The sequence below is a fragment of the Neoarius graeffei genome, chromosome 2, assembly GCF_027579695.1.
Source record: "Neoarius graeffei isolate fNeoGra1 chromosome 2, fNeoGra1.pri, whole genome shotgun sequence".
NCBI classification, from domain to species: Eukaryota; Metazoa; Chordata; class Actinopteri; order Siluriformes; family Ariidae; genus Neoarius; species Neoarius graeffei.
The window spans coordinates 15,132,029-15,153,416 of NC_083570.1; the positions used below are offsets into that span (position 1 = coordinate 15,132,029).

Below are 21,388 nucleotides of genomic sequence, written 5' to 3' on the forward strand. Positions count from 1 at the left end.
TGTTCCAGAGATCACTCACCTGATGGGGAGAAGACACAGACAAGGAAGTAGGAAACGGTAGGGCATCGCGGGTGCGGCGGGCCGGCTGGGGTGGAGCCGGCCCCCGCCTCCGCGGAGGGGGAATGGGGTGAGGACAAGGAACAAAGGGAGAGAGGGGAGAAGGCAGGACAACGTGTCTCCCCATCGGAACGGCCGCCATATGGTCCTCCGCCAGCTCGATGGCCTGTTCCAGTGCCACCAGATTGATGATTCTCTGTGTCGCGGTTGTCGGCGCTCAGCCACCGCTGGCAGGCGTCCCGGAGTTGCTGGCCAAATGCGAACGGCCGACCTCCTCCAGGTGCAGCGTGCAGAAGCTCTGCTGTTGCTGTTCTGGGGTGCGACCCACACGTTGGAGGATGGCCCTGCGGAGGTCTGCATAGACCAGCCAGCTGTCGGCGGGGAGCTGTAGTGTGGCCAGCTGCGCCTCGCCCGTTAGCAGGGGGAGACAGCATGTCGCGCGCTGTTCCACCGGCCAACCCCATGCCTCAGCTGCCTGCTCAAAAAGAGCAAGAAAGGCTCCGGGGTCATTCTGCGGACCCATCTTCGTTAGGGTGAGGTGGGGAGGGTTCGTGGTGGTGGTGATCGTGGACCCTGCCGACGTGAGCAGGTGCCGCAATGCCTGGTGACTTTCCTGTTGCGCCAGCACCAGGGCTTCGAACTGTTGTTCCTGCTCCTTCCGGAGGGCGATCAGCGCCTGGTGCTGGCTCTGTTGGGCCGTGGCGAGGGCATGGACCAGGTCCTTGAAGGGGGAGGACTCCATGTGGCTGTTCCCTTCTACACTCCGTACCGGGTTTCAGCACCACTGTTGTATCTAACCAGGTGGGTGGAACACAGAAGCATGGCAGGCCAGAACTGAGTTCTCAAAACTCTCTTTTATTTTCAGCTATATACACACACACACACACACACACACACGCCACACGTTCAGGTTGGGGGAGAGCTCCCTTCCTCTGCTCTCCCTCTCCTCTTTATAGGGCGTGGTCACTGGGGAAGACACACAAACACGGGTTAATTCCCATCAGGTGCAGTGATTCCACCACTTACCTTCCCTGACTCCGCCCTCCATTCACAGACCGCTGCTTGGCCACGCCCCTGCCGCCACACATGCCTACGGACATCGAAGAACTGTAAAAGAGACACACTAGTGAGCCACTGTGACAATTTGTAAACAAACATGGCCGCCAGGTTTGCGTCATTAAAAATGGAAGATTTTGAGAGAATTTTGGCTGCCAGTTCACTCTCGTGTGTAGCTGTTGATTTTAAATGTAACGACTTAAATTACACAGGGAAAATTAATAATACTCAGCTTGACTAACACTATACCAGCTGGAAGGTAACTGGACTGCTGCACTAACAGCACCGAGTCGTGGGTAAGCTCACGTTGGCCTTCAAGAGTGTGTGTATGTATTATTATAATAATAATATTGGCTGGCTTTTTTTCATGGTATATCAGATGTATTCCATTCGGCTACTCATCTTTGACTCATTCAGTATCATGCTAGCAGAATGGAATATATCTGATATACCACTCAATGCCAGTCAATATTATTTAAATATTTTGGACCTGAATATTACAAATTTTGCTCATCCGAAGAGTTAATTTTTTTCCCCTCATGGACAATCATTTCCTTTTTAGACAATAAATATTCATATAACCTGCAATTATAAGAAAATATAAACCAATCCAGATATGCGTGCACACCATTTATACGTGAGAGGGAAAAATATATATACGTTATTTACAAGCTGGGAGGTCCATATCGTGAAATACCGTGACCGAGGTCTTGAAAGTACTGACGGAGGCCCTCTGGGCTGAGGTCAGTATTCAAGGCCGACGTCACGGTATTTCACCATACGGACCGACCTTAAGCTGATAAATAATATATTTATTTTTTTCTTTACCAAATTCTAACAGAAAACGAGAGTGCCCGAAAGGGAAAATCGAGCCGAGCCGCCATTTTGAATCCTCATTCACGGCTGTAATGCAAATGGATTCCTCCTTGGTATACAAGTGCACTTCCATGGCAGGAAAAAAGAAACAAAACTACATTTTACCGCCTATGTATTATTATTATTATTATTATTATTATTATGTAGTCCCCTATTTATACAAAATTGAGTCAGTCAGGATTCAGCCATGTTTTTGCTCAGCCATAGCAAGTTACAGGTTTTTAGCTTTCTCTTGAAATGTTTTTTCTTTTATTTCTTCTTCCTCAGGGTAGTAAAACTCGCTTTCACTGTGAACACTGTCGTTATCACTATCCATGCTGTAAAATTAATGCTGTTCTCCTGAGAAATGCGAAAACAAATGTTGACAAAAATTGCTACTATGTTTGTTGTGGTTGTGAACGAGCGAGTCGCCAGAGGTCCATAACCGGGGTCTGTATTGTAGGATATGGACCCACTCGCCAGCCAATCAGAGCGCAGGATTTGATGGAAACCGGACTGCGAAAAAAATAAACTGTTATGTTCTTTCTAATTTTACATGCGAGTCTTACTCCTGTTCCTGTCAAAACTTTATATAAAGTAACATGCTTCCTGACACTCTTCATATTCAGTGGAGACTCACGGTGAGTACCTTTTTATATTCTGGTCCTTTAACTTTATTTGAATCAAAGTTGTCACATTTCAAATAGTTTTGACATTAAGAAAAGTGCACATCATGTGTGTTTGTTTAACTAGGAAAGGTTTAGATATTTTCCACAATGTATAGTTAGCTAAGTGAACATTATACACCAATCAGCCATAACATACAGTTAGGTCCATAAATATTTGGACAGAGACAACATTTTTCTAATTTTGGTTCTGTACATTACCACAATGAATTGTGAACAAAACAATTCAGATGCAGTTGAAGTTCAAACTTTCAGCTTTAATTCAGTGGGTTGAACAAAATTATTGCATAAAAATGTGAGGAACTAAAGCATTTTTTAAACACAACCCCTTCATTTCAGGGGCTCAAAAGTAATTGGACAAATTAAATAATTGTAAATAAAATGTTCATTTCTAATACTTGGTTGAAAACCCTTTGTTGGCAATGACTACCTGAAGTCTTGAACTCATGGACATCACCAGATGCTGTGTTTCCTCCTTTTTAATGCTCTGCCAGGCCTTTGCTGCAGCGGTTTTCAGTTGCTGTTTGTTTGTGGGCCTTTCTGTCTGAAGTTTAGTCTTTAACAAGTGAAATGCATGCTCAATTGGATTGAGATCAGGTGACTGACTTGGCCATTCAAGAATATTCCACTTCTTTGCTTTAATAAACTCCTGGGTTGCTTTGGCTTTATGTTTTAGGTCATTGCCCATCTGTATTATGAAACGCCGACCAATCAGTTTGGCTGGATTTGAGCACACAGTATGTCTCTGAATACCTCAGAATTCATCTGGCTGCTTCTGTCCTGTGTCACATCAATAAACACTAGTGACCCAGTGCCACTGGCAGCCATGCATGCCCAAGCCATCACACTGCCTCCGTCGTGTTTTACAGATGATGTGGTATGCTTTTGGATCATGAGCTGTACCACGCCTTTGCCATACTTTTTTCTTTCCATCATTCTGGTAGAGGTTGATCTTTGTTTCATCTGTCCAAAGAATGTTCTTCCAGAACTGTGCTGGCTTTTTTAGATGTTTTTTAGCAAAGTCCAATCTAGTCTTTTTATTCTTGAGGCTTGCACCGTGCAGTGAACCCTCTGTATTTACTTTCATACAGTCTTCTCTTTATGGTAGATTTGGATATTGATATGCCTACCTCCTGGAGAGTGTTGTTCACTTGGTTGGCTGTTGTGAAGGGGTTTCTCTTCACCGTGGAAATTATTCTGCGATCATCCACCACTGTTGTCTTCTGTGGGTGTCCAGGTATTTTTACATTGATGAGTTCATCAGTGCTTTCTTTCTTTCTCAGGATGTACCAAACTGTAGATTTTGCCACTCCTAATATTGTAGCAATTTCTCAGATGGGTTTTTTTTCTGTTTTCGCAGCTTAAGGATGGCTTGTTTCACCTGCATGGAGAGCTCCTTTGACCGCATGTTTTCTTCACAGCAAAATCTTCCAAATGCAAGCACCACACCTCAAATCAACTCCAGGCCTTTTATCTGCTTAATTGAGAATGACATAACGAAGGAATTGCCCACACCTGCCCATGAAATAGCCTTTGAGTCAATTGTCCAGTTACTTTTGGTCCCTTTAAAAACAGGGTGGCACATGTTAAGGAGCTGAAACTCCTAAATCCTTCATCCAATTTTAATGTGGATACCCTCAAATGAAAGCTGAAAGTGTGGACTTTGTCCATGTCCATTACATAACTATAACTTGAATATGTTTCAGTAAACAGGGAAAAAAAAATTTGTCAGTGTCCAAATATATATGGACCTAACTGTATTTAAAAACACTGACTGACCGGTGAAGAAGTGAATGTCGATTATCTCATTACAGTGGCACCTGTCAAGGGGTGGGATATATTGGGTAGCAAGGTCATCAGTTCTTGAAGTTGATGTGTTGGAAGCAGGAAAAATGGGCAAACGTAGTGTAAGGATCTGGGCCTTTCGTGTGAGGCCTTTCGATTGCATAAAATCGCTGAAACTTGGTTCCCTCTGAAATGTGGTCATTGTGATATATGTTTATTTCTGTAATATCTCTCAAAATATCAGACCATTCTGTAGCTGGGAAGTTATTTAATTTGAGGGGCTTAAAGCAAATAATGTGCATGAAATCGCTTGCTTCATGCGGTCAAGCAGACAGAGGAAGTCCGTGCGAGTGTTCTGTCTTGGGTCCCCAAGGTTCTGTCTTGGGTCCACTGCTTTTTTCTTTATATACATTACCTCTGGGTGGTGATATTCGTAAACATTGTATTAGTTTCCACTGTTATGCTGATGACACACAGTTATATATTTCTGCAAAACCTGATGAGAGACACCAGCTTAATAGAATTGAGAAATGCGTAAAGGACGTTAGACACTGGATGCTTATTAACTTCCTTCTGCTTAACTCTGACAAGACTGAAGTACTTGTATTAGGACCACCTGCAGCTAGAAGTAAGTTTTCTGATTACACAGTGACTCTGGATGGCCTTTCTGTTTCTTCACATGCAGTAGTAAAAGACCTCGGAGTGATTTATTGACCCCAGTCTTTCATTCGAAACTCACATTGATAACATTACCCTGATAGCTTTCTTTCATCTCAGAAATATTGCTAAGATAAGAAATTTAATGTCACTACATGATGCGGAAAAACTAGTTCATGCTTTCGTTACCTCCAGGTTGGATTATTGTAATGCCTCACTGTCTGGATGTTCCAATAAGTGCATAAACAAGCTCCAGTTAGTTCAAAATGCAGCAGCAAGAGTCCTTACTAGAACTAGAAAATATGACCACATCACGCCTGTCTTATCCACACTGCCTTGGCTCCTAATCAAATTTTGTATTGATTATAAAGTACTACTATTGACCTTTTAAAGCACTAAATGGTCTCGCACCACAGTACCTGAGTGAACTTCTGGTCCTCTATGACCTGCCACGCCTACTTAGATCAAAAGCTGCAGGCTATCTGCTGGTACCTCATATAGTGAAGGCTACATCAGGGGGCAGAGCCTTTTCTTACAAAGCCCCACAGTTATGGAACAGCCTTCCAAGTAGTGTTTGGGAATCAGACACAGTCTCAGTGTTTAAGTCTAGGCTGAAAACATATGCTTAGTCAAGCCTTTTGTTAATGGTGTTTATGAGGTAAAGGAGTAGATCTGGAGGGTCCTCAGACATAGTGTTTTGGTAAACTGGGATGTATGGATGCTGTCAGTCCCCACTCGCTTGCTCACTCGAGTTTGTTGACGGTGTAGTGGCTGCTGCTTCATGTCCCGGGGCTCCCTCATGCCTGTGTTACGTATGCTGTCATAGTTAGTTGCCGGAGTCCCTGCTTGTACTCAGTGCAATATGTATACTGTTCCTACTTATTCAGGTGATATTGGGCATACCTAACAACCTGTGTTTTCTCTCCCCCTCTCTCCCCCTCCCCCCAGATCTGTCCCTCTGAGTTACATGTCGGTCCTGGGATCGAGATGCTGACCTCTTCTGCTCCTTGGACCTGCTTGATCCATCCTGGTGCCCTGTGTCTGGTTGGAGTCTCATCGCATCACTCCTGTGGAGGACGGCCCCATGAGGACAGTTGAAAGTCACACCTGGAGGACGCTCTGGCCTCTTACAGTAATGATTTTATGGCTGAGGACTACAGTTGACTTGCTGACTTTAGGACTACAGTTGTCATGAACAGTTTTGCACTCAAGTTTCCATCAATGAAGAGTTTATAACATCAACAAAACTGTTAATGTTATAGTCATGCTGTCTGTTGTTGCCCAAATGAGGATAGGTTCCCTTTTGAGTCTGGTTCCTCTCAAGGTTTCTTCCTCATGTCGTCTGAGGGAGTTTTTCCTTGCCACCGTTGCCACAGGCTTGCTCATAGGGGATAGATTAGGGATAAAATTAGCTCATGTTTTAAGTCATTCAAATTCTGTAAAGCTGCTTTGCGACAATGTTTATTGTTAAAAGTGCTATACAAATTGACTTGACTTGTGTGCACGCATGCACATGTTTACCTTTGACCGTGCACTAACAGTTCCATCATTCTGTCACCAAACAAACAGCTCGCCAATATTTATTAGTTTGGTCCTGCGTTTCCTTTCCTTCGTATATAACATAACGTCTTTTCTTCTCGTTTTCCGTTACTGTAGTCGGTCTTTCACATTTCATTCACACACTCACGTCCTCCATTTTTCTCTCTGGTTTCAAATTTGTATCCCGCAATGCCTTGCGCGAATGGGGAAAGCCCACCACGTGACGCATAACATAGTATCATGTATTGCGTCATGATGAAGCAGGAAAAAATAGTGGAGAATTTAGAGCCACTTGGAGAAGTTCATTGTTCTATTTAAATAAAATTGGAAGTCTGTGATTCGAATTTAGTAGCTTTCGGTCCACTAAACAAAAATAACTAGGTGTTGGGAAAATTCTTTTTATGACCTACACTTGAAAAATCTGAAAGGCAGTCTAGCTTTAAGTTTTCAGCAGGTTGTGCTACAGGAGCGCTGCTTGTGGGATTGGACTACAACGGTTCCAACGTTTTAAAATCTGGTTGAAACTTAACATTAATTTTGGATGTTTTTGTTTCCAGCTTGATCAAAGTGTGATGTTCAAATTCAGTTCGTGCCTGCTTGATTTTATTGCTGAATTTAAAACAAACAAACAAAAACTACTCACTGATGATCATCTTTATTTGAAAACCTCCCACCAAGATGAGATCAGAAAAGTAAATATAAATCATTTAAGGTTTATATAGTGTTGGTACATTAGCAAAAAACCCAATTTTGACACTTTTTTTCCTCCATTTTTTTTTTAATGGTAAGTTTTCCTAAACTGCAAGACAAAACATTGCAAGATTATTTTTCTTCAAGCAGAAAGGATTTTACATTTTTTAGTACAGAAGTATGGTAATTTCTCAATGTGTGAAGAAAATAATTTGATGAGTATAAATATAATACACTCAGACTGGAAATTGGGAAGTTTATAAATGTTTAAGAGGATTATTTATCTCTGTCGAAGGTGTGTGTCGTCTTTGGTGCATGATTATACACTCCAGTCAGCCTGACGTGGAAAGAGGCACTTAAGGAAATGAGTGGTGAAACTGTAGCAGCCAGAACTACTACTTCACTTGCTCTTTAAAAAACAAACAAATAAACAAACTTGGATACATGTGTACAGATGTTAATCTCAAACAGACATCAATGTAATAATTCAGTGAAGACTTAAATTTGTTCTCAACACCAAATGTAGTTGATCAACCGGAATTGTACTTTTGCGATCTGATTCTACGTTCGTTCTACTGACGAGTCACTCACGTCCTTTATAGCGGGTCCATTCTCAGAAAATGTGACATTCAGTTTTAAAAATGAAGTTTGTTCTTTTTCTCTAAAACCATTAATCCTGGCCTTCTATTGTCTGTGAAGGTTCTCAGTCATCCAGGTCCTAGTAAATCCGTAGGTGCTAAAGAAGGCAACTGGACTTGCTTGAAATTCTTGAAGACGTTTCACCTCTCATCCGAAAGGCTCCTTCGGTTCTGTCTGACTAGTGGGGAGTTCCAGGTATTTATCCTCTAGTGGACCAAAAGTAACCCTAAGGAGAGTCGTTGACCCTCTTAGTCATCCTGTAGGTTGTTAGGGTCACTGGAGGCTGGGTGTGAATGGTGTTAGCAGCCTTAGAAGGTCGTTGGCTCTCTCTGCCATCATGTGAATCATTGAAGTCAGCTGAGTCTTGGTGTGAATGTGTATTCAGTTTTCTGGGAAGTGTGCCAAGGACTGCATTGTATGTGGTGTCTCAGATCACTTCCTCTGTTCAGTGATGGTTGTTCCAGGTTGACGAAGATGGCTTCTTTTACTCCTCTTTCAAACCACCGGTCTTCTTTGGCTAAAATGCATACACTGCAGTGTCCTGGTCTGATGAACTGGCTCTCCTGTGTTGAGCCATGTGCTTGTGAAGCGGTTGTTTCGTGTCCCCAGTGTACGGGTTAGGATGGACCAATTTCTGCCTCAGAATGTTACTGGGTCTGACGTGTACAGGGATGTTGTATTTTTGTAGAAGATCCTTCTGAATTTCTCAGATAGTCCAGAAACGTAAGGAATGACAATGTTCTTGTGTTTGTTGCTGTTTTCTTCTTCCCTGTCCATTATGTTTCTTTTTCTGGTCTTGACGGAAGCCCAGTTGGGATACACGTGCTTCTGAAGTACTTCCTTGATGTGTTTTTGTTCCTTCTCTTTATCCTGTATTGTTGTACGAATGTTCTGAGCCTGGTGATGTAAGGTCCTAATGACCCCTAATTTGTGTTCCAGTGGGTGGTGAGGGTCAAACAGTAGGTACTGGTCTGTGGGTGTGGGTTTCTGGTAGACCTCAATCCTAAGGCTTCAGTCTTGTTCAGTGTGCACGCTGCAGTCCAAAAAGGCTCGGTTGTTTCCACTGATGTCCTCCCGAGTGAACTTGATGTTAATATCCACTGCACTGATGTGCTCTCTGAAGGCTTCCACCTCATGGGTTTTGATTTTTACCCAGGTGTCATCCACATACCTGAACCAGTGGCTGGGAGTGACTCCTGAAAAAGTGGTCAAAGCTTTGCTTTCCACTTCCTCCATGTATAGATTGGCCACTGTAGGGGAGACCAGTGAGCCCAGGTGCAGCCATGCTTCTGTCTCTAGAAACATTCATTGAACTGTAAATAGGTGGCGAAACATCTTCAAGAATTTCAAGCAAGTCCAGTTGCCACCTTTAGCACCTACGGCTGGCCCTCTATTATACAGTTATTTATTAAAAAGAATGTAACAGAGCCGTATAAAAAATTGACAACTTGTCTGCATTTGCAAAAAATTTATTTAGCCTAAATATCCTAAAATGTCATTACCGCCATGTGTCGAAATGAGGATTAGTGAAATTTGAATGAAAATATGCGTGCAAGAACGTGTACTTTCTTGATGTCTTCACCGTTACCCAAGTGGTAAAATCATGCTGTAACTTGGGGCTTTGACAATAGAGGGCAGTGCAGCTACATGAGGAAGGACCAGGATGTTGAGCAGCCATTTTGAAGGGGGGGAAAAAATCACTGGTGCATGACTGTTGGAGTCCAGGATAGTGATCAGATAAATGAATTGTCTTTGCCCCCAAATGATAAAGATAATGATGCTGCATGTTGAAAAAATTTAGTTAGCCAAGTAGCAAGGTAGGATGTGATAATAAATGCATAATTTGTTTATCGTTTTTTTTTCTGCACTTCGTGACCCAAAAATGCCATGAGATGTCTTTACCGTTACCCTGTAGGATAACGGTAAAGACGACAACTGGGCATTATTTTTTCATAATAATGATCTCTTGCTTTGTGAATTCATGAAGTATTCTTTTTTTTTGTCTAGTAAATAGATTTACAAGGATTGTAACTAAAATTAGTGTATACAAAATTTCTTAAAATGTCTTTACTGTTACTCGTTACATTTTCTGAGAATGGCTCAGTTGCATTGTCTTTTGCGGGTGTGGCTTGGCCAGGCCACTGTTTTTTTTTTTGTTGTTGTTCTTCTCACTAGTTCTGATAAAGCTGTTTGTAGCTATGTACTGCTTCTAAAGCTAACTAGCAGGTTTATTTTTAGTCATAAAGTCTCTATACATGCTTAACGAAAGGGCGTCTACGGTATGACTGGATAAGATGAAACCCTTTTTTGTATCCATTTATATTTAGTTACTACAAATGTTGTGGCTGGGGAACCGAGGAATTATTTTGAGCCCGATGTTTGAGTTGGTTACTTTATATCTCCCTACCAAATTTGCCTGAAATCACAGCTCTGTCATGTACACGCATAGAAAACATCTCTTGGTAGTATCTTGGACAGGGGGCGTGTCCCTAAAGCTTGAGAGTTAGTGGTTTAGGGAATATAGGTCTGGCTTCATTTTTGTATATGTATTAAATATTCTGCTTTTCAAGGAGAAATGATGGAGAAAGGTGAGTGTGAGATGTTGGCTACATGTCTTGACTGATCCTGCGATAAAGGACTAAGAGAGAGCTCCTCTCCCCTTCAAAGTCTGATGATGTACCCTCCTGAGAGGTTTGGTTCCAATCCTACTCTAACTAATCAATCCCTGAATACTCAAGCTAGAGGCACAAGAAGGGATCTGGCACAAAACCAAGCAGCCGTGCAGCTTCCCATAAACTTCCTCCCTGCTCTAAACTCTGCACTCGAATAGCCGTGTGTGAGGGATAGAAAAATACTGATGAGTGAATACTGATCAGAAATCTCGAAAGGCACAAAGTACTGAACTTCAAGTAAATCAGCATGAATCTGTTCCCTTTATGGCGTATGGTACAGATACTCACTCACTCCTGTTAATACTGCTGCGATTCATACACACTTCCTGTTCCCAGCCTCAATTTTTAAGCAGAGGAGTTGCTTCGTCAGAATGAGGTCACGAGGAAAAGACGGTAATAAAAGTGCGCTACTATAAAATCTGTTTTTAAAAGGCAACTGGCTTTACACTTTTTAAAGTCCTTTTGAGTAAATTTGTGGCTGTATGTTTGCCAGCCTGGTTGGTTGGACGTCCATCATCATCATCCCCAACACCACCCTGCTGAAAACAAGGCCCAAACAGATCCTCGTGTCTTTTCACGGTGGTTCGGAGACGGACGGCGTCTTCCGTGTCTCACTCTCAGCCAATCAGCTGCTGCACTGCAGTCCTGAAGGTGAAGCAGTCCGTTCAGCAGAAACCCGAGTGAGGGTTAAGTGTTGCATGTCACGCCGGCGTCCTCGACATGACCGCAGTTGGTTTTGCCCCAGCCGGAGAATCTGCACTGGTGGATGGTGTTCTCGGTGCCGATACATGCCACGTCGTCCATCCAGATCTGACCCGTACCTACAGGCACAAAGACAGACGATGTTTAAAGTGCTTTGGTTTCACTTTTAACGCTTCCTGCTGATAGCGGTGCAGTGGGATTTTAGCCCTCATGTCTCATCTATGTCATGAGACTGTACTGGATGTTTAAGAGCTTCATCTCTGACACTGGAGATGACTTCGGGTTGAATCAGCTGGTGATGAGCTGAGCATCTGTTTGCAGTGAGCTCCGAGTGGCAAACCCTGGCATGCGTACACAGCTGGATGAACCTCTGGAGTCTCTCACACACACGCAGTGAAAGGTGAGAAACTCTACCCTCATTACCTGCTGTTTTTCAACTTAAGAGAAACTACTTCCAGATTGCAGCCCCTGAGGGCTTTCATTAATGACTCGTCTCCGCCACTCGCGCATACACTCACTCACCACTACACTTTGGATTTGATTCGACTGATTTTCTATCACAGCAGCTCTGAAAGTAGTTCCCACTATCCATTTCTGTTACTATAGAAACAACAACGTATCAGATCGTGCGGACGGTCTTGAACGGCAGATGCTCCATGATCTCAACTTAATAATAATAATATGCCTGGTTACTGATATGATGAAGAATTCTGAGAGATGTTTATGTAACATGTAAGAAGATGAGACTATGACAACGTTCCACAATATTAAATATAACTATAAAGGGATAAAAAGCTTTTAATCTCTGCTTTCCAAAGAAATGTATCAGGTTAAGATCTGGGGTGGGTTTCCTTATAACATTGCCCTTTAGAGCTAAAGAGTGAGTTGAGAGTCTCTCTTAAGCAACGAACGTTGTCTCTGTACCTGGTTTTCCTGAACTCACTCGTAAGGAGGAGTCTAAAGAGCAACAGGACAAAGAGCGTCTTTGTAATGCACATCCCTGATTTACGCATTAGTAGTCGCTAAATCCAGTTGATAAGGTCACATGGCGTTCGTTTTTAACCAAAATCTAATGAGGTAATTAAACTATTTGTTTTTGGCAATTTTTTTTTATTCCAAGCGCATTTTTAATTAAATGAGCAAATAATAAGCTGAATAATTAGGTGAATGTGCTCGCTCGTGGCAATGTTATCTCTTTTATAAGTGCAGAAATGTCTCATTTATGACACTAAATTAAATCACTCGCCTAATGGAGTTAAATTTGATTAAAATATAGCGATATAAATGTGACATTCCGCTGTCTATACGTAATTCCATAACACTTTTTTTCTTGTACATTGCAAGTACATTGAGTTAATTATTAAATAATTATACGCAAAATGAAAAGATTCAACACCAGTTTCCCCCGTTGACTGTGAGAGTTCTTCAGAGGCGCTCTTTGTTTTGAACAAGTGGTCCGGGTCTCTCAAATTCCGAGCAAACTAAAGGACTACTTGGGCCACGATGTTGTTTGGGAAAACCACATTAGCTTGATGGATCTTGAGAGGCTTTCAGGAACCCCAGCCCTGTTCAGTACTTTGGGAGTAATGGCAGGTTCTCTCTCTCTTCTGATCGGTTTATGACTGGATTACTCGTGAATATCAATCCGATAACTTTTACAGGGATGTTCTCTCGCTCTGACGGTTTCTGATGACATATTCAGCAAAATTTTCCAAAATTTTGCTAGTTTTGATGTTATGATTGATGGGAGACTTTGAAATGAGTTGAGTTTTCATAGCTTTACCCACTTATTTTTTTCAAATCAAATTGATTCCTGTAAATAACTATTTTGGAATATAACTATAGCTGCTTTGAAGAAAAATGTTGAGATCTTAGTGGTCAGAGTGAGATTTTAAAAAACCGGAAGTCAGAAATGCGAATGTCGATTTCAGTTCAGTTAACGTGAATTGTTTATTGGATGTGGATCAGACAGTTTTCTTGAGGTTTACCTTGAAAGCTGTGAATATTAATCGAAATAATCACTTTCATATAAACACTAGTAGGCACTACTTTTGAGAAATACAAAAAGGTCTACAGAGCACAAAGAGGGGATTAGAAATAATCTTTTATTACTTTTTACTCATTTTTCAAACTTTGTACTTGGTATCCAATCGTCTATGTTCCTGCCAATTTCCATGTAAATATCTTGAAAAATAGAAAAGTTATTAAGAAAAAAAACATTTGATTTCATTGGTTAATGAGGCCCATTTTGGACCATGTGATCCTCATACAGAATATTACGGCAGGTTTCTTCAATCTTTGATTTGTAATATCTCAAGAACGGATGAACCTGAATCAATTCTGAATTCAATGAGGGCAGTTTCAAGCAATTTGGATTGAATTTTCACCTGATATGTCGACTGCTTAGAGGACAATAATCCACTTTGAGATGGTAACAATAACTCCGCTTCGTGTCACCTGTTGAAATACATGTGGATCTGGTGAAGTTTTCTGTCAGGTGTTGTTTACAGTTCTGGAAGGAGTCTCCAGTGGCTATCGGTAACCTTTATCCTGGATCCACCGTCAGATCTTACGGGGTTAAATATAGCAGAACTAGTTTCTCCTCCATGAGCTGCTTGTTGTGCCCCTGACCAAAGAGGTGAAGAACTGAAAAGTGAGCAATTTTTCATTCCTCTTCATTTGGTTTTCATTAAAAACCAGAGCCATGAAAATCTGCCTCCATCTCCTCCTCCCTCACACAAAATTCCTGAAACCAATTTCAGAACTGCTCCTTCACCCACCGCAAGACATCCAAAATGCCCTAAAAACACTCAATCACTTCCAATTTTCAGGGTAACGTAATCAGTCAGGCAGTGAGCGCTGTGGAACTTCCATTTAGCGTTGAGAAATTCTTTAAAATACAGAGTATTACTCAAATGAGACTGGAATATAGAGGAGCCAAATCTTTACAGTAATGAGGCTCCCAAGGTTCTGGAGTTAAGTGAGGTTTCAGAGAATGCGTATTTCATTTATATGGTGACACTGTGGAGACCAAACCTCTCTGACAATTTTCATCCCGCGCTTGTTAAAGCACTAAATCTGACGTGTGGGTTCGAGTTGCACACGCTGTACGAGTTGGTGTTTTTGTTCATGAAAAAGGTGCTGGCGAGTCAAGCGCCTCGCAGAGCCTTCTGAACTCATAAGCGCTTGCAGATGTTTGCAGCTGTGTGGGAGGGACAGAAAGAGATGATCAAAGAGTTGAAAAGCTAATCAATCTTAATCTTCCTGGCACATCATTTGGAATGAGGCGTGTGTGTGGGTGGCCATTAGAAATCTGGATTAGTTTGGGCTGTTGGGGCATCTCTCACACTCTCCCCGTCTTCATCATAAACACTACAGCCTTGATATACACATGATTTTAATAAATGAGAAACGATTGCCGCGATTTCTGGGGCGAAGGGGAAAAAAATCAAACCAGCCAGCGAGGCCTTTAAGGAAACACATGGAGCTGCTCTTAAAATCTGAACAACAAATCCAGCCGTTTATAATGAACCCCTCATCCTGACCTCATGCTTCAGAAATCTCCGCTCAATTCAGAACCTTTAAACAACATCGGCGCATGAAGGCTTCAGCCCTGTTTTCCTCACGTGCTCATGGTTCAATAATAAATAAGCTTCTTACCAGGATGTGTGAGGACCAGTTTTTTTTTTTTTTGGGGGGGGCACTGAAGCAGTTCTACTTTCATCATCAAGTGTCACTTTTTCTTAATATAAATATGCAAATTAGAAAAAAGTGCCCTTATTTGCATATTGCACTCTGATTAAAGCTAGGTTTATCCTTTGAGCATGCACTGACAGTTCCATCATTCTGTCGCTAAATGAACAGCTGATCACGCCGATATTTATTAGTTTGATCCTGCGTTTCCTTTCCTTCTCGCTTTCTGTTACTGTAGTCGGTCTTTCATGTTTCATTCCTCCATTTTTCTCTCCTGTTTGTATCCCATCACGTGATGTGATGCATGACGTAGTATCTTGTATTGGGTCATGGTGAAGCAGGGAAAAATAGCGGAGAATTTAGGGCCATGTGGCCTTTAATTAATTAATTAGTCTATTAAAAAAAACCTAATAAAATTGTAATTCAGTAGCTTTCAGTCTACTAAACAAAAATAATTGGGTGTCGGGGAAAATTCTTTTTATGACCTGAAATTGAAAAATCTGAAAGGCAGTATAGCTTTAAGACTCATACTAATCCGTTATCATTTCCATAGTAACAGCTCATACATGGGGACTTGTATAGGATTCTTTCTATTAACAAAAACTCCATAAACTTGTTTGGGACGTTCTGGAGCATTAAACGGATAATAAAGTAATCATTAGACTATTGCTGTGGTATAAAGGTGATGATACATGGGGCGACTTATTTTTAATAATCCAATCAGAGTGCTAGCAGTGGAGTGAAGAAAAAGCGAGACAACTTGTATTTTTTTTTTTACGCCGGTAAGTTATATTGTGTGAACCCAAAGTGGTGAATTTACCTCAAAGGCTTAGAAAACCAACAGACATCTATTTTTGTGCTCCGGTTGGGATTTAGCTAACTAGCGGTGGTTTCTGCTAACACAGTTAGCTGAAAGTGATCACTAGTGTTACAACCCCGATTCCAAAAAAGTTGGGACAAAGTACAAATTGTAAATAAAAACAGAATGCAATGATGTGGAAGCTTCAAAATTCCATATTTTATTCAGAATAGAACATACAGTGGTGCTTGAAGGTTTATGAACCCTTTAGAATTTTCTATATTTCTGAATAAATATGACTTAAAACATCAGATTTTCACACAAGTAGATAAAGGGAACCCAGTTAAACAAATGAGACAAAAATATTATACTTGGTCATTTATCTACTGAGGAAAATAATCCAATATTACATATGAGTGGCAAAAGTATGTGAACCTCTCGGATTAGCAGTTAATTTGAAGGTGAAATTAGAGTCAGGTGTTTTCAATCAATTGGGATGGCAATCAGGTGTGAGTGGGCACCCTGTTTTATTTAAAGAACAGGGATCGATCAAAGTCTGATCTTCACAACACGTTTGTGGAAATGTATCATGGCACGAACAAAGGAGGTTTCTGAGCACCTCAGAAAAAGCGTTGTTGATGCTCATCAGGCTGGAAAAGGTTACAAAACCATCTCTAAAGAGTTTGGACTCCACCAATCCACAGTCAGACAGATTGTGTACAAATGGAGGAAATTCAAGACCATTGTTACCCTCCCCAGGAGTGGTCGACCAACAACGATCACTCCAAGAGCAAGGTGTGTAATAGTCGGCGAGGTCACAAAGGACCCCAGGGTAACTTCTAAACAACTGAAGGCCTCTCTCACATTGGCTAATGTTCATGAGTCCACCATCAGGAGAACACTGAACAACAGTGGTCTGCATGGCAGAGTTGCAAGGAGAAAGCCACTGCTCTCCAAAAAGAACATTGCTGCTTGTCTGCAGTTTGCTAAATATCATGTGGACAAGCCAGAAGGCTATTGGAAAAATGTTCTGTGGATGGATGAGACCAAAATAGAATTTTGGTTTAAATGAGAAGCATTATGTTTGCAGAAAGGAAACCACTGCATTACAGCATAAGAACCTTATCCCAGCTGTGAAACATGGTGGTGGTAGTATCATGGTTTGGGCCTGTTTTACTGCATCTGGGCCAGGACAGCTTGCCATCATTGATGGAACAATGAATTCTGAATTATACCGGTGAATTCTAAAGGAAAATGTCAGGACATCTGTCCATGAACTGAATCTCAAGAGAAGGTGGGTCATGCAGCAAGACAACGACCCTAAGCACGCAAGTCGTTCTACCAAAGAATGGTTAAAGAAGAATAAAGTTAATGTTTTGGAATGGCCAAGTCAAAGTCCTGACCTTAATCCAATCCAAATGTTGTGGAAGGACCTGAAGTGAGCAGTTCATGTGAGGAAACCCACCAACATCCCAGAGTTGAAGCTGTTTTGTTCAGAGGAATGGGCTAAAATTCCTCCAGGCTGGTGTGCAGGACTGATCAGCAGTTACCGGAAATGTTTAGTTGCAGTTATTGCTGCACAAGGGGGTCACACCAGATACTGAAAGCAAAGGTTCACATACTTTTGCCACTCACAGATATGTAATATTGGGTCATTTTCCTCAATAAATAAATGACCAAGTATAATATTTTTGTCTCATTTGTTTAACTGGGTTCTCTTCATCTACTTTTCAGACTTGTGTGAAAATCTGATGATGTTTTAAGTCATATTTATGCAGAAATATAGAAAATTCTAAAGGGTTCACAAACTTTCAAGCACCACTGTAGATGACATTTCAAATGTTTAAACTGAGAAAATGTATCATTTAAAGAGAAAAATTAAGTGATTTTAAATTTCATGACAACAACACATCTCAAAAAAGTTGGGACAAGGCCATGTTTACCACTGTGAGACATCCCCTTTTCTCTTTACAACAGTCTGTAAACGTCTGGGGACTGAGGAGACAAGTTGCTCAAGTTTAGGGATAGGAACGTTAACCCATTCTTGTCTAATGTAGGATTCTAGTTGCTCAACTGTCTTGGGTTTTTTTTTGTCGTATCTTCCGTTTTATGATGCGCCAAATGTTTTCTATGGGTGAAAGATCTGGACTGCAGGCTGGCCAGTTCAGTACCCGGACCCTTCTTCTACGCAGCCATGATGCTGTAATTGATGCAGTATGTGGTTTGGCATTGTCATGTTGGAAAATGCAAGGTCTTCCCTAAAAGAGACGTCGTCTGGATGGGAGCACATGTTGCTCTAGAACCTGGATATACCTTTCAGCATTGATGGCGTCTTTCCAGATGTGTAAGCTGCTCATGCCACACGCACTAATGCAACCCCATACCATCAGAGATGCAGGCTTCTGAACTGAGCGCTGATGATAACTCGGGTCGTCCTTCTCTTCTTTAGTCTGAATGACACGGCGTCCCTGATTTCCATAAAGAACTTCAAATTTTGATTCGTCTGACCACAGAACAGTTTTCCACTTTGCCACAGTCCATTTTAAATGAGCCTTGGCCCAGAGAAGACGTCTGCGCTTCTGGATCATGTTTAGATACGGCTTCTTCTTTGAACTATAGGGTTTTAGCTGGCAACGGCGGATGGCACGGTGAATTGTGTTCACAGATAATGTTCTCTGGAAATATTCCTGAGCCCATTTTGTGATTTCCAATACAGAAGCATGCCTGTATGTGATGCAGTGCCGTCTAAGGGCCCGAAGATCACGGGCACCCAGTATGGTTTTCCGGCCTTGACCCTTACGCACATAGATTCTTCCAGATTCTCTGAATCTTTTGATGATATTATGCACTGTAGATGATATGTTCAAACTCTCTGCAATTTTACACTGTCGAACTCCTTTCTGATATTGCTCCACTATTTGTCGGCGCAGAATTAGGGGGATTGGTGATCCTCTTCCCATCTTTACTTCTGAGAGCCACTGCCACTCCAAGATGCTCTTTTTATACCCAGTCATGTTAATGACCTATTGCCAATTGACCTAATGAGTTGCAATTTAGTCCTCCAGCTGTTCCTTTTTTGTACCTTTAACTTTTCCAGCCTCTTATTGCCCCTGTCCCAACTTTTTTGAGATGTGTTGCTGTCATGAAATTTCAAAATGTCTCACTTTCGACATTTGATATGTTGTCTATGTTCTATTGTGAATACAATATCAGTTTTTGAAATTTGTAAATTATTGCATTCCGTTTTTATTTACAATTTGTACTTCGTCCCAACTTTTTTGGAATCGGGGTTGTATGTATTGCGATGCCATTCAGCTGTTTTTGCTTTGATTGTTTACGAGCGCATATCTAGAACATACCAGAATAATTTGGACTGTTCGGGATTGCATATGATGTAATGCCACTTTTTCGAGTTCTGTCTGGAAAGTTCAGCGGACTATATAAACACAGCGAAATGCAGAAAAGAAGAGAACGGAGTTGACGTCTGGGGAGGTTTACACCTTTGTCTTTCAAGGTGGAGGGGAGGAGCTGGATGTCATCTTGCTTGTAGTTCCATGTTGGTGTGTTTGAAAATTCAGAAGTCATCCCCATAGCTACATCTTTGTTACATCCGCAGACTCGAAACCTGTTGTTGACGAACTACTCGGAATTTGGCCATGCATCACGGTTCGTTTTTCGGATTCTTCGCTTCAGGATTTTTCATGAACACAGCCCAGTGTGTTTTTTTGTAACGCTGTTGGAATGTTGTCTTTTGAGTTATATTTTTCTTTATTATTTAATAAATCCACAAGCTGCATTCCAGTCTTTTCTGTTGCGTGTATATGAGCCAAAATACACAACACTAGCTATGTCAGGATAATGTTAGCTCTCTTGCATCAAGTTAAAAGTGATGGGCAGCTCAATTTTTTTTTTTTTTTTTTGGTGAGAACTGAAATTGTCCAACTTATCATCTGACCTAATTCACACCCAGAGCATGACTGCTTGTGGAACCCGAGGGTGAAACAGTACACATTTCGGGATCTAAAAAAAGAAAAAGCTTTTCAGGAGCCACACCCTTTTCCTCCTCAACAGCCTTTTTGGCCAGGATGAGAATTAAACGATGATGTTTTTGTGATGTATGTGTCGGTTATTAGTTCTAGCATATGTGATTAAGGCTAGTAAGCATTTTTAAAAACGGAATAATGCGGTTATTTTGACTTAATGGCGAATTATTATCTTTTGAGCAGAGAATCTATTCAGTTTTGTTCCCGGAGTGATACTGACTTGAGCGAAATAACTAAAGGCTGAAGCTGAGACAAAAGTGACAGCTGTGAATGTTTGTGTCCATCCTTGCGGCGTCTGTCTCCCTGATTAGTTGCCCCATGTATCATCACCTTAAGAGGAATAAAACGCTTCACGACACCAACCGAAGCTGGATAAATCATTCCACCATCACACACACACTTGGTTCTATCTGGGAAATCCGTTTTGTCAGCTTGATGTCACGGCTCCGCTACGTGACGACAGACTCTACACGCCAGAGTTTTCCTAATAAAGCTGGATTAAGGTCCGTAGTGGGGACGCGATCTAATATACACGATAAAACCTTCACAAAAACAAACTGGTGGCCTGATGGGAACTCGCGGCTGTTTTGGCTTTTTATCTGACGCAGGGCTGCCAGGAAAGTGTGTGACTTCACTGACTGGAGTGTTAGCTAGGAGCAGCGAGCCAACATGCTTTTCCATGACACACCAGCTTCCAGAGCGAGTGCCTTTTAGACAGGATGTGCTGTTTGCACAGCTCTCAAATGTTGCGAATTAAAACAGGTCATTAAACATGTAGATGTGATTTTTCTAAATGGGTCTCGGGTAATTTATAGATGGCTTGTGTGAAGTAGGCATCTATAAATATGATGTAGCATCCCATTGATTTCTAAACACCAAGAAAAAAAAAAAAAAGAGTCGTGGCATAACTACCTTGTCCGAATCGTCCGGTTTTGTGGACCTCTCGTGCTCCACGGAATCCCAGCATTCGACACACCACGTCTCCGTCCTTCTTATCCCACACGTCGTCACACACCGTCCCCCAGCGGCCCTCATGATACACCTCCACCCGGCCTTCGTGTGCCGCTGAGCCATTCACCAGACGCACCAGAACGTTCTCCACTGCAACACACACACACTGGGGTTACAGAAAGAAAAAAACCTTACACAGTGCTGTCTGATGAAACACTCAGTCTAACAAATTAAACTTCGCCATAAATGTATATACCTGGATGTGAGACACATGGAAAGCATGTTTTCTTTCGCTCGGAGCTTGCACAAGGAAGAAATTTCTCTCCCAAGTCAGCCTTTGCATCATTATTATTATAATAATCATATTGTAACATTTCTGAAGTATTTCTCAGGGTCAGGCTGGGTTCAAATCACAGGTGTGGGTTTTTACTAGACTTGTTTTTTTTTTCTACGTCATTGTTGGTGTCCTGCTCCACAAAACGAATGAATGAACCAAAGCAGCAGTGGTTGTTGGGGTTGGGTTTGGACAGAATTTTGTCAAGCCACGGTTTAAAAATGACTGCT

General features: G+C 41.7%; 1 protein-coding gene across 7 annotated transcripts in view; it reads right to left on the reverse strand.

Moving 5' to 3' along the window:
- Nucleotides 1-7,297: 7,297 nt before the first annotated feature.
- scara5 (scavenger receptor class A, member 5 (putative)) overlaps nt 7,298-21,388 on the reverse strand; it is a 118,051-nt gene continuing 103,960 nt past the window's right edge. For all 7 annotated transcript variants that reach the window (XM_060913909.1, XM_060913910.1, XM_060913907.1 and 4 more), the window contains 2 exons: nt 20,786-20,974; nt 7,298-11,457 (listed from right to left, as the gene is read on the reverse strand). In XM_060913909.1, coding sequence (XP_060769892.1) covers nt 11,324-11,457; nt 20,786-20,974 — 323 coding nt within the window. In that variant the 3' untranslated portion in view covers nt 7,298-11,323. The remainder of the gene's footprint in view (nt 11,458-20,785; nt 20,975-21,388) is intronic.